This window comes from Theropithecus gelada, chromosome 4 (assembly GCF_003255815.1).
Source record: "Theropithecus gelada isolate Dixy chromosome 4, Tgel_1.0, whole genome shotgun sequence".
NCBI lineage: Eukaryota > Metazoa > Chordata > Mammalia > Primates > Cercopithecidae > Theropithecus > Theropithecus gelada.
In genome coordinates, this window is record NC_037671.1 from 34,966,829 (window position 1) to 34,979,220 (window position 12,392).

Here is a 12,392-nt window from a genome sequence, read left to right on the forward strand (position 1 = left end):
ACCTGTAGTCCCAGCTACTTGGGAGGGTGAGGCAGGAGAATTGCTTGAACTTGGGAGGCAGAGGTTGCAATGAGCCGAGACCACTCCATTGCACCTCGGCCTGGGTGACAGAGTGAGACTACATCTCAAAAAAAAAAAAAAGAAAGAAAAAAGAAAAGAAAAGAAATGCCCACCCCTCTTGCCACTGGCAGACATGCACACACTAGAGAAGATTCCAATTTAGTGTCCTCCCTCTATTCATAGAACATTTCCTCAAGTCCACTCTGAGTGGAGGCTGCATCACAACCAGGGGATTGCCCTGTCTCCTTCCAGGGCTCTTAATACAAACTCTTCAACTAGTAACTGAGGTGTCATCATAGGGGATTTTTCTAACTGGCCAAAACATGACCTGGCGGGGTTTGGTTTGAGTGTCTTCAGATTTCCTTGTCTCGAGGTCCTCACAATTGCTCTACAGCTCAGAACAGCAATTGCTGAGGCTGCCTTGGGAAGAGGATGATCTTAAACAAAGCTCTGTTGCTGGGGGCCCTCGCCCTGACCACCGTGATGAGCCCGTGTGGAGGTGAAGACATTGTGGGTGAGTGCATGAGTGAGGGATGTTCTCTGGAGCTGGAAGGCAGAAAATTGAAGAAAAAGATAGAAAACCATTTGCAGAGAAACTGTAGAGATTTTCTAAGGGCCCTTTCAGTATTAAGAGATTTAAAAATTATGGCTGTTCCTCCTTCAGGAAACCAGAGTCCCAACCTACTCTTTTTGTTATCTATGCCATTGGCATTCACTAAGGAAGCTATTCTGTTTATATTGTATTCAATGACCACAGCCTGGAGGTCTGTATGTCATTCCATCATGATTGCCTCAAAAATTAGTGAGGTTTCCATCAGTGGAGAATTTTTTATTATTAAAAATTTGTCAAGTGTCACTCTCAAATTTCTCTGAACAACTTTGGAAGCTTTTTGTATATTTCCTGTAGTAGATCTTGGGGTAAATAGTTCCATCAATTATATACTCTATGGACATTAAGAAAGATGCCCTTTTCTTTCTCTCAGACTTACTCACATTTCCACATGGGAACTGGCACAGGTGGGGAGTGGGTAAAGGAGTCCAGCAGGCTGAATGCCTTCAACAATCATTTTATCACATGGTCCTCACTTACTCTCAGCTGCCTCATATGTGTCACCTCACAAATAAATAAAATGGCCATGTAGATAAGGTTTGTAAATAGTGAAAACATGAATGTCAATTTTTTCCCATATTTCTATTACAAGTATAGCTTCACATTTATTTTATTTAACAAAATAAGGAATCCTTTTATTTTAAAATTGAGAATTTATAGTAGAAAAACTTGGTAAATCAAATCATTTTATTCTCAAATTATCAATCCAAATTACCTGTTCTTCACCTCATCTAATGAAGTCCTATAAAAAGAAAAGTGGTCCAGACATGGTAGCTCATGCCTGTAATCCCAGCACTTTGGGAGGCCAAGGCAGGAGGATCCTTTGAGCCCAGGAGTTCGAGACCAGCCTGGGCAACATAGCAAAACCTCATCTATACAAAAAATAAAAATAAAAATTAGCCAGGCGTAGTGGTGCGTACCAGTTGTGCCACCTACTCAGAAGGCTGCAGTGGGAGGACCACTTGAGTCCCGGAGGTCAAGGCTGCAGTGAGCCATTATGGCACCACTACACTCCAGCCTGGGCAACAGAGAGAGACCCTGTCTCAAAAAGAAAGAGGGAAGAAAGAAAGAGAGAAAGAGAGGAAGGAAAGGAAGGAAGGAAGGAAGGAAGGAAGGAAGGAAGGAAGGAAGGAAGGAAGGAAGGAAGGAAGGAAGGAAGGAAGGAAGGAAGGAAGGAGAAAGAAAAAGGAAGGAAGGAAGCACAGATTAATTATTTGGTCCCTTAGTCCCCTCTGCCTTTGTCATTTATCTCTTTCCACCTCTCTTCATACATTCCTTTCTCCCTCTTCTCTTTCAGGATCCATCTCTGACTCTCTGCTCCTTTATAGATGTGGATAGTGGGTTTGTAAAACAAAAGTTGAAAAGTCAGATAGTTAAAAGGGGAAGTGAACTGGAAGCTACTCTAAACCTTCCACAACCTTATTAACTGTGGCTGCTACCATTCTAAATACCTGCTTCTCCAGAACACGTGGCTTCTTTGTTCCAAATTTTGTTTCTTCAACCTCACACCAGAGAGCCCTGGTTAGACTCGGCTCACCCGTTAGGCACACTGCGGTAGTGCAGGGGAGCCTCCATACTATAAAGCTACATGAGAATGTTTTAACTCCTTTAAAAGTTAGGAAAAAATGAAATTTTAGAGCCTAAGAAAATGTTTTAACTGTTAATTCAGCCTGGATTGTATTGTCTTTATATGAATTCAGTCATAAAATACATTTTCCATATTTTTGTGGAGGAAGGGGCCCACACAAGCAAGAGTGCTCGGAGCTCATAAGTTAGAACGCAGTGCTGGTCATGGCTGATCCTGGCCTCTGTATGGTTCTGCCACCTGTGTGCCTGTCCATCTTCCCCAAAATCTATGTGGTCTTCAAATATAGCAACTGTCATTCAATCACATGTTTGAGCACACAGTGAGCTAAGTTTTAATGATTCAAAGATGAAAAGTCATGCTGTCTTTCCTGCAGAGGGTGACCAGACTAGTGATGGAAATAGTATGGGGTGCAGGAAAGCAGAAGGCCATTGCTGAGCAGGGCAGTGGACCCAGCAGAGGCTGAAACAATACAAGTGACTTGGTTTCAGCTGGGCCAGCAGGGTGACATCCTTCAGCAAAACTCAGCAATCCAAGACAAGTACCAGATGAAAAGAAGGATTGCATATATTCCATTTATATTTATGTTTGAACAAAGAGTCAAGGTTTATTGCAAGGATAAGGAGGCTTTGTTGGTGGCTTGTTAAGACCATCCAGGGTGGTCATACTGGATAGGGAAGAAGGTGAGCTGTAAGAGGAACAGACAAACTTGGATGGCCAGTTGTTGAGATGGAAGAGCTGGAGGTCATAACATGGCCAAAAACATGTTGATGAGAGGCCTTAGCTACAAAGTTGTTAACTTAAGCAGAAACCTCAAGGATGGATTTTAGGATTTCTCCAGGAAGTCCTAAAAGATAATTTCATTTCAGGGAGAAAAACAACAGACCACTGCAAAGACCAGGGAACATGAAAGGATAATGTAGTTTGGTTTGATTGGCAGATACTTGTGAAGGATGTTGGACTGTAAGGCTGTCGATATCCTCCTCACAGAACTTACCACAGTACATTGTATCTGCTCCCTTTCCTACCTGACTCTTCCACTGTTCAGTTTGTTCCTTAATGGTAGACCATGCCTGATCGGTGTTTCACACATCCCCTGCTATGTCTGACACTTGTGGATGCTCAGAAAGTGGGGAAGGAAGGAAAGATACGATGGTAAAAGGCTTACACATGTCTTGACAAGCATGTCCAGTTCGGCTCATTTGGCTGGAGTCATACTGCACGACTGCTGTTCTGCTCTGGCATCCTCAGACAAGCACACTGCCCATTAGAGGAAAACGGGTTTAATTTACCTGAGTCCTCAAGCAAATATAAATGTTGAATCAGAACGCTGTAGACATTTAGTAACCTCCTTCAGAGGAAAAAAAAGGTGAGAAAAGGTTGGGGGAATGACAGAAATCCAAAACCTAGTAGAGCTTCCACTTTTCATTTCAGAAGAAATCAGTTGCTCTCCTCCAAGGATCATTGCTATTAACAAAACAGAGACCTTAGAAGGAAGCATTGCTTATTTATTATATATTTTGTAATGTTATTACTTTTCTTGTTATAGTCTTATACCCTACAATTGTTAGCAGAAATTATTTTGAATTAATAAGATCCTGCATGTTTTTCCTTTTTTTAAAAAAAGAAAGATCTCTGTGTAGAGTGTCCTGTTCTGAGCCAGTCCTGAGAGGAAAGGAAGTATACTCAATTTGTTATTAATTCATGAAAGAATTAAGTGAAAGATAACTCTTAGGAAGCAGAGGGAAGTGAAACTAATCTATGACTAAGAAAGCTAAATACTATGATAACTCATTCATTCCTTCTTTTGTTCATTTATATTATTTAATAACAAGTCCATGATGTGCCAGGCACTCAGGAAATAGTAAAAATTGGACATGCAATATTCTGCCCTTGTGTAGCACACATTAGAGTGGGAAAGAAAGTGCACTTTTAACTGGACAACTACCAACACGAAGAGGGGAGGAAGCAGGGGCTGGAAATGTCCACAGACTGTGCCAAAGATGAAACCCGTAATATTTGAATGTCAATTTCTTCTGTCATTTTGTGTAGTAAGGTTCTTTCTTCCCCTGTTCTCCGCCTTCCTGCTTGTCATCTTCACTCATCAGCTGACCACGTTGCCTCTTACGGTGTAAACTTCTACCAGTTTTATGGTTCCTCTGGCCAGTACACCCATGAATTTGATGGAGACGAGCAGTTCTATGTTGACCTGGAGAGGAAGGAGACTGTCTGGCGGTTGCCTCTGTTCAGCAAATTTGCAGGTTTTGACCCTCAGGGTGCACTGAGAAACATCGCTGTGGGAAAACACACCTTGAACATGATGATTAAACGCTCCAACTCTACCGCTGCTACCAATGGTATGTGTTCACCATTCTGCCTCTCTTTACTCAATCTATCCTCTCATATCAAGTTTCATTATTTTCTTTCCAAGAGGTCCCCAGATCTTCTTATGGCATTTGCTGAAATTTTATCATCTCCCATCTCTAAAATCACATATTCCCATGGAATACAAGGGTCTTTCCTTTATGCATTCATTAAATCCTTCTAGGAGAGGTCTCATCAACCTCCTACTTTATTAAACATGCCCACAGAGAGAAGGGCATAGGGATAAAGCAGAAGCAAAGTGTCGTTGCTCCCAAGCAGAAGGTGAATAAGGCCTCTTTGACTATCAGGTGGTGAAATGCTGGTAGGAGGGCTCTTCCAGGATGTAATGCAGAAGCTCAGGGCAGAGCTGTTCACACTTCACATCAGTGCTGTTTCCTCACCACAGAGGTTCCCGAGGTCACAGTGTTTTCCAAGTCTCCCGTGACACTGGGTCACCCCAACACCCTCATCTGTCTTGTGGACAACATCTTTCCTCCTGTGGTGAACATCACATGGTTGAGCAATGGGCACTCAGTCACAGAAGGGGTTTCTGAGACCAGCTTCCTCTCCAAGAGTGATCATTCCTTCTTCAAGATCAGTTACCTCACCTTCCTCCCTTCTGCTGATGAGATTTATGACTGCAAGGTAGAGCACTGGGGCCTGGACGAGCCTCTTCTGAAACACTGGGGTAAGGATGAGTTCCACCATTTTTTGATGCTTTCTTATCTGTCAAGTTCAGAACCTTCTACCTTTTACTCTTATATCCCAAAACTTGTTTTCCACGCTTCATTAGTTTCTTTTATCTTTTTTTTTTTTTGAAATAATAAGCAACAAAAGCAGAGATGTATTAAAAATGAAAGTACACTCCACAGGGTGGGAGCAGGCCTGCCACCTCATGGGTTTCTAATGATAGACTTCACTCTCCTCCCTAAGCCGGGGGCCTTGAGTCTTTGCAGAGCCAACCCTCCACCCCATCCCATCCCAGACACACACGCATGAGCACACTCTGCTTTCTCACCTCAACAATTTCACTTCCGCAGAGCCGGAGATTCCAGCACCTATGTCAGAGCTCACAGAGACTGTGGTCTGCGCCCTGGGGTTGTCTGTGGGCCTCGTGGGCATTGTGGTGGGGACCGTCTTGATCATCCGAGGCCTGCGTTCAGTTGGTGCTTCCAGACACCAAGGGCCCTTGTGAATCCCATTCTGGAAGGGAAGGTAAGATTGAGATTGGTTAGAGCTGAAGCCTCAGTATGAGAGGAAGGAAAGTGGGAGGAAGCTGTGAACATGAATGGTTGAAAGTTGTAGGGGAATTGGGAAGTGGCATGATGATGACATAGGAGTGGCCTAACACCCACCAATCTCATGTCTGTCCTGTTGCAGGTGCATCGCCATCTACAGGAGCAGAAGAGTGGACTTGCTACATGACCTAGCATTATTTTCTGACCCGATTTATCATATGCCTTTTTTCCTCCAAATGTTTCTCCTCTCACCTCTTCTGTGGGACTTAAATTGCTATATCTGCTCAGAGCTCACAAATGCCTTTGAATTCTTTTCCTGACTTCCTGATTTTTTCTTTTCTCAAGTGTTACCTACTAAGAGATGCCTGGGGTAAGCCACCTAGCTACCTAATTCCTGAGTAACCTCCATCTATAATCTCCATGGAAGCAACAAATTCCCTTTATGAGACCTATGTCAAATTTTTCCATTTTTCATCCAGAGCTGACTGAAACTATGTCTAAGAATTGGGAGGCTCTTATGGAAAATTTAACCTTATTTCCCAGATCATTTGTCATGTCCAGTAACACAGAAGCAACCAAGTACATTATAGCCTGATAATACGTTGATTTCTTAGCTGACATTAATATTTCTTTCTTCCTTGTGTTCCTACCCTTGGCACTGCCACCCACCCCTCAATTAAGGCAACAATGAAATTAATAGATATCCTCTGCCTTTGGCTCAGAATTGTTACAGCAAAAATTTTAAAATAAAAAAGTAAGTCTGTAGTAATTTCAATATGACTTTTGAAAGTATGACAGATAAATAGGTTAGGATAAAGGAACTTTGAATCTCAAAAATATCAATAGTGAAAATTGATTCTCAAAACTTTTTTTTTTATTATTTTTTTATTTTTTTTTTGAGATGGAGACACCTCTGTTGCCCAGGCTGGAGTGCAGTGGCCGGATCTCAGCTCACTGCAAGCTCCCCCTCCTGGGTTTATGCCATTCTCCTGGCTCAGCCTCCCGAGTAGCTGGGACTATAGGCGCCCACCTAGTTTTTTGTATTTTTTTAGTAGAGACGGGGTTTCACCGTGTTAGCCAGGCTCGTCTGGATCTCCTGACCTCGTGATCCGCCTGTCTCGGCCTCCCAAAGTGCTGGGATTACAGGCTTGAGCCACCGCGCCCGGCCTGATTCTCAAAACTTTAAATTGTGAAGAATGATGACAGTAGAACCCTTCCTCCACCCTCCTCATCTTGAGGGAATAAAAATTCCTTAGGCAGGAAAAGAAATGGAAGTCAGAAAAACATTAGAATAAGACAATAATGTGGGTATCTGAAAAGGAACAAGTACTTATTCCTCACATAGGGTTAGTGACAATGAGGAAAGGGATGGGAGTAGAAACCGCAGACATATCTAGGAGCCCTAGTATATCTGCCTCACCTCCTGAATGAAGCTTTGCTAGATAATCATGTAGCTTTCCCTGTGCCACCCTGGCATGAAGGAGACAGTAGAGTAGATATGGCTGCAGGATGTTTCTAGTAAACATGCCGATAAAAAACAATGCCAATATCTTCAGAAATCCTCAGCCCTTTCCCCTCACCCCTCCTGGCTAAGGAAAGCACTAGCTTATGAGAGGAACCCTAGGAGGAATAACACAGTTGAGACAATGTAGCAGTAGCTGTGGGTGCTGTGTCCTCCACTGGGTTGGCTGTCTCCTGACAGAAACTCTGACAGAGAAAATGGGTCAGCAGTGATCTCATGGCTCTAAACAGCTATGAAATCTGTGAGGATATTTCTAACCGCGCTACATGCATCCGTGAGTTTAAATTTTAATTGGAGGAAAAAAACCAAAACATTAATGCAGTAATTGATACAGTATAGTTTGGTGCAAAGAACCCTAAATCCAAATCCAGGACTCAGTACTTTGAAGCTAGTATTTTAAACTTTATAAATGGGTAAAGTATCTAACATTTCCGGCCTTATTTTTCTCATCCACAATGTAGGAATAATAATAATTTCCTCACAGTTATTGATGGAATTTGAATATTCTTGATATATAGTTAATGCCTTACACATAGTATATAAATACACAAGAAAACATTGTAGTTATATTAATAATTAATTTATTTAAAATAATGGATCACATTATATGAAAAGTACTTTTGTTTTTCTCAGCCCCTTAATGATTTAGGAGATTCAAATGTAGAGCTATGGGTGAATTTCTTTTCATATGATCATTGGAGGATTTTTTTCTCCAGAATGAGAGAGACTGAGATCGATTACTAACAGAACTCTTAGGATGAGAAATTGTAGTATTTGACTTTGGTTTTCAACTCTCTAAGAAGGGATATATTCCTTCCTTATAGCCCATAAGTGTTTATTCAAGGTATTTCATATGCGACAGATGTTAATGCATGTTTACTTTGGGGAGGAGGCGAAGAAAGTTCAAGGGGAAAATGATTTAAAATGCTGACTGGGAATCAGTAAGCACAGGGAGTCGGAACCAGTGATGATCATGAAAATGTCCATCACAGAAGACAGGATTTTTAGGGCAATGAATCTACTCTATTTGATACCACAATGATGAAAAATGTCATTATGCATTTGCCCAAATCCACAGAACGTACAACACCAAGAGTGAGACTTAATGTAAACTGTGGACTTTGGGTGATAATGATGTGCCAACGTAAGTTTATAAATTACAGCAAATGTACCACTCTGGTGGGAAACGTTGCCAATGGGGGAGGCTATGCATGTGTAGGAGCAGAGTGTGTCTGGCAGCAGTCCCTAGCCTTTTTTGGCACCAGAGACCAGTTTTATGGAAGACAATTTTTCCACAGATAGCAGGATGGAATGTGGGTATGATTTGGGGATGAAACTGTGAAACTGTTCCACCTCAGATCAACATGCATTAGTTAGATTCTCAAAAGGAACATGCAACTTGGGTCTCTTGCATGCACAGTTAACAATAGGGTTCGCGCTCCTATGAGAATCTAATGCCACCACTGATCTGACAGAAGGCAGGGCTCGGTTGGTAATGCTGGCTCACCCACTGCGTGGCTGTTTCTAACAGGCCACCAACTGGTACCGGTCCATGGCCGGGGGGTTGGGGACCTCTGGGGTATCTCTGTACCTTCTGCTCAGTTTTTCTGTGAATCTACAACTGCTTCAAAATAAAGTCTATTTTTAAAAAGGAAAAGAAAAAGTAACTAATTATGATCCCAAATATATAAAATAAAAATTTTAGTATGAAAAATAGTCACATTAAAATGCACAAATGTGCTAAGAAATTTATAGCAATAGGGTTTCAAATAAATTGCATATAAATTTCAATGATTCATGAGGCAAGAACCCAGTATTTTGGAGTTGTGTGCTTTTGTGTGCATGTGTATGTGTATTTGTGTGTGTGTAATATAAGGGTTATACTGAATGGCATAATGATCAGAGTTGTGCAGAAATCTACAAGTGCTGTGCAACTCAGGCTTCTTCCTCAAGAAGTATTGTGGAAAGCTTTTAATAAAATGATAGTTGCATTTTATTAAAAGTATGTATTCAAAAAATGAGTATGTAATGTTAAAATAGCAGAATTAAAACTAATTCTAAAAAATAAGAGTAAGTATTTATTTTTATCAGCTAACAAAATAGAGTCATTATTGACATTACTGTAAACAGGGTTACCAATCCACCTGCATGATTTTAAATCATGCGATTCTTAAAAAATTATTTGAGTTATTTGAATTATTTCAGATTACATACATAAAGTATGATTTCATTAATATTTAATATCACACTGTTTAAAATTTACAAAATTAGGGGGTCACAGAGGCTCGTGCCTGTGATCTTAGCACTTCGGAGGCCAATGGGGGAGGATTGCTTGAAGCCAGGAGTTCAACAGCTGCCTGGGCAACAAAGCAAGACTCCGTCTCCACAACATAAAAATAAATTAGTTGGCCTGGTGTGGTGGCTCATGCCTGTAATCCCAGCACTTTGGGAGGCTGAGGTGGGTGGATCACCTGAGGTTGGGAGTTTGAGACCAACCTGATCAACATGGAGAAACCCCATCTCTACTAAAAATTTAAAAAAAAAAAATTAGCTCTCAAAAATAAATAAATAAATAAATAAATTAGCTCATGGTGGTGCTCCTGTCCCAGCTACTCTGGAGGTTGATGTGAGAGGAGTGCTTGAGCCCGGGAGTTCAAGGCTTCAATGGGCTAGGATTGTGCCACTGTGGTCACCCCAGCCCAGGCAACAGGGCAAGACCCCATCTCTAAAAATATATAATAAATAAAATTTACAAAATTCTAAAAATCACATGAAATATTTCAGGCTTGTACTTACCACATACAAACTAGGGATTTGAAGAATTAAACATTTTATTACAAATGAAGCACTTCATGCACAGACTGGCATATAGTAAGTAGTCAATAGGTGTTAACAACTGGTGTTATTGTTATTTTCTGGAGTCCAACTAACAAATCCCATGGTGAATGACACCACAGGGATGCAACCAACAAGATCCAGAATATGTGAACTTCTAGATAAACAACTCCATTTCTTCAGCAACAATTCAAAGAGAGAGAGAGAAGAAAAGCTATACATTTTTAAAAGGCTGAAGAAATATATGAACCAAATTTACATGAGGTAATCAGAAAAGTTGACACTGACCGTATTAAGGTATTCTCTAATTTTAGTGTGGTAATGGCATTGCTGTTATGTTTCTAAAAAGCCATTATGCTTTAGATTTTCATAATAAAATAATCATAAATGAAATACGATATCTGAAAGTATCTTCAAAACAACCCAGTGTGCAAGTATGATTAATTGGGTGGGCTTACAAAATTGCCCACGAATTGAGCATTGTTAAAGCTGGGCTGTTAAAACATGATATTTGGCCAGGCGCAGTGGCTCACGCCTATAATCCCAGCACTTTGGGAGGCCCAGGCGGGTGGATCGCCTGAGTCAGGAGTTTGAGACCAGCCTGGCCAACATGGCAAAACCCCGTCTTTACTAAAAATACAAAAAATTAGCTGGGCATGGTGGTGGGTGCCTATAATCCCAGCTACTTGGGAGGCTGAGGCAGGAGAATCACTTGAACCCGGGAGGTGGAGGTTGCAGTGAGCTGAGATTGTGCCACTGCACTCCAGCCCGGGCAACAGAGTGAGATTGCACAACAAGAGTGAAACTCCGTCTCAAAAAAACAAAACTAAACTAAACAAAAAAACATTATGTAAGATGGTTCATGAATTAAAGCAGGGTTTTAGAAATTGGACTATCAGTCAGTCACAAAAAGTCTTCAGACTAATCCCCAGGGAGTTCTGAAGCTGTTAAGAGCCCTTTAGAGTTGGCCCAAATTAGGGAAAGGGTTTAGGACCTTTATACCCCTACACTGACCAGTCATTATAGGTGGGTTCTTCCTGGGAAGTGGAGTAAAATTCGATGAGGAAGCTTTCATCACCTAAGGGAATTCCAGGGGATGACTGACAGCTAAGGGCAGTCAGCCAGCAACATTCCCAGCAATGAGAGAATAAAATCTTCAGTTCCAAAGGGGGGAGTTTAGGTAGAACAGAATAGCATCCACAACAGAAATGGTGTCTAGTTCCTGGGAATACATATATATTCATGTGGAAGAAAACAAAAGTGTGTGTGTGTGTGTGTGTGTGTGTGTGTGTGTGTGTGTGTTTTGAGATGGAGTCTCACTCTGTCATCCAGGCTGGAGTGCAATGGTGTGGTCTCGGCTCACTGCAACCTCTGCCTCCTGGGTTCAAGTGATTCTCCCACCTCAGCCTTCCGAGTAGCTGGGACTACAGGTGCGTGCCACCATGCCCGGTTAATTTTTGTATTTTTAGTAGACACAGAGTTTCACCATGTTGGCCAGACTGGTTTTGAACTCCTGACTTCGTGATCCACCCTCCTTGGCCTCTCAAAGTGCTGGGATTACAGGTGTGAGCCACTGCACCCAGAGCACCCAGCCCAAATAAATGTTTTTTAAAATTCATCATCTATTTAAAAATTTAAAATAGAACTACCACATGATCCAGCAATTCCACTCCTGGGTACATCGACAAAGAAAATGAAATCAGTGTATCAAAGAGCTCTCTGCCCTCCAAGGTTCATCGCAGCACTACTCACAATGGCCAAGAGATGGAATCAACCTAAGTGTCCATCAGCAGATGAGTGGAAAAAGAAACTGTGGTCTATGTATGCAATAGAATACTATTTAGCCTTGTAAAAGAAGGAAATCTTTTACATTATTTACAACATGGATGAACCTGGGGGACATTATGTTAAGTGAAATAAGCCAGGCACAGAAAGATAAATACCGCATGACCTCACTGACATGTGGAATCTAAAAAAGTCAAAATCACGGCAATTGGGGAAGTGAGGGTAGTAGGGAGGGGGACAAGGAGGAATGAGAAGACGTTGGTCAAAAGGTACAAAGAAGTGCATGGTGTGGTGGCTCATGCCTGTAATCCCACCACTTTGGGAAGCTGAGGAACGTGGATTCGTTGAGCCCAGGAGTTCAAGACCAGCTCGGCAGCATGGTGAAACCCTATC

General features: G+C 41.7%; 1 protein-coding gene across 3 annotated transcripts; it reads left to right on the top strand.

Annotated features, from left to right (window-relative positions):
* Positions 1-213: 213 nt before the first annotated feature.
* Positions 214-6,685, top strand: LOC112623519 (HLA class II histocompatibility antigen, DQ alpha 2 chain). 3 transcript variants are annotated; one of them, XM_025384050.1, is made up of 5 exons: positions 214-574; positions 4,364-4,612; positions 5,026-5,307; positions 5,660-5,834; positions 6,203-6,685. In XM_025384050.1, the coding sequence occupies exons 1-4, from the start codon at positions 493-495 to the stop codon at positions 5,812-5,814; spliced, it is 768 nt and encodes a 255-aa protein (XP_025239835.1). In that variant the 5' UTR covers positions 214-492; the 3' UTR covers positions 5,815-5,834; positions 6,203-6,685. The 3 variants fall into 3 exon arrangements, with proteins under 3 accessions (XP_025239835.1, XP_025239834.1, XP_025239833.1); XM_025384049.1 differs by having other exon boundaries at positions 6,337-6,685; XM_025384048.1 differs by having other exon boundaries at positions 6,000-6,632.
* Positions 6,686-12,392: the final 5,707 nt, after the last annotated feature.

Excerpts from the sequence above, each read along its gene's own strand:
- LOC112623519 (XM_025384050.1), top strand. The coding sequence starts at position 493 with ATGATCTTAAACAAAGCTCTGTTGCTGGGGGCCCTCGCCCTGACCACC. Across the intron at positions 575-4,363 it reads TGGAGGTGAAGACATTGTGG|CTGACCACGTTGCCTCTTAC; the intron begins GTGAGTGCATGA and ends TTCACTCATCAG. Across the intron at positions 5,308-5,659 it reads GCCTCTTCTGAAACACTGGG|AGCCGGAGATTCCAGCACCT; the intron begins GTAAGGATGAGT and ends TCACTTCCGCAG.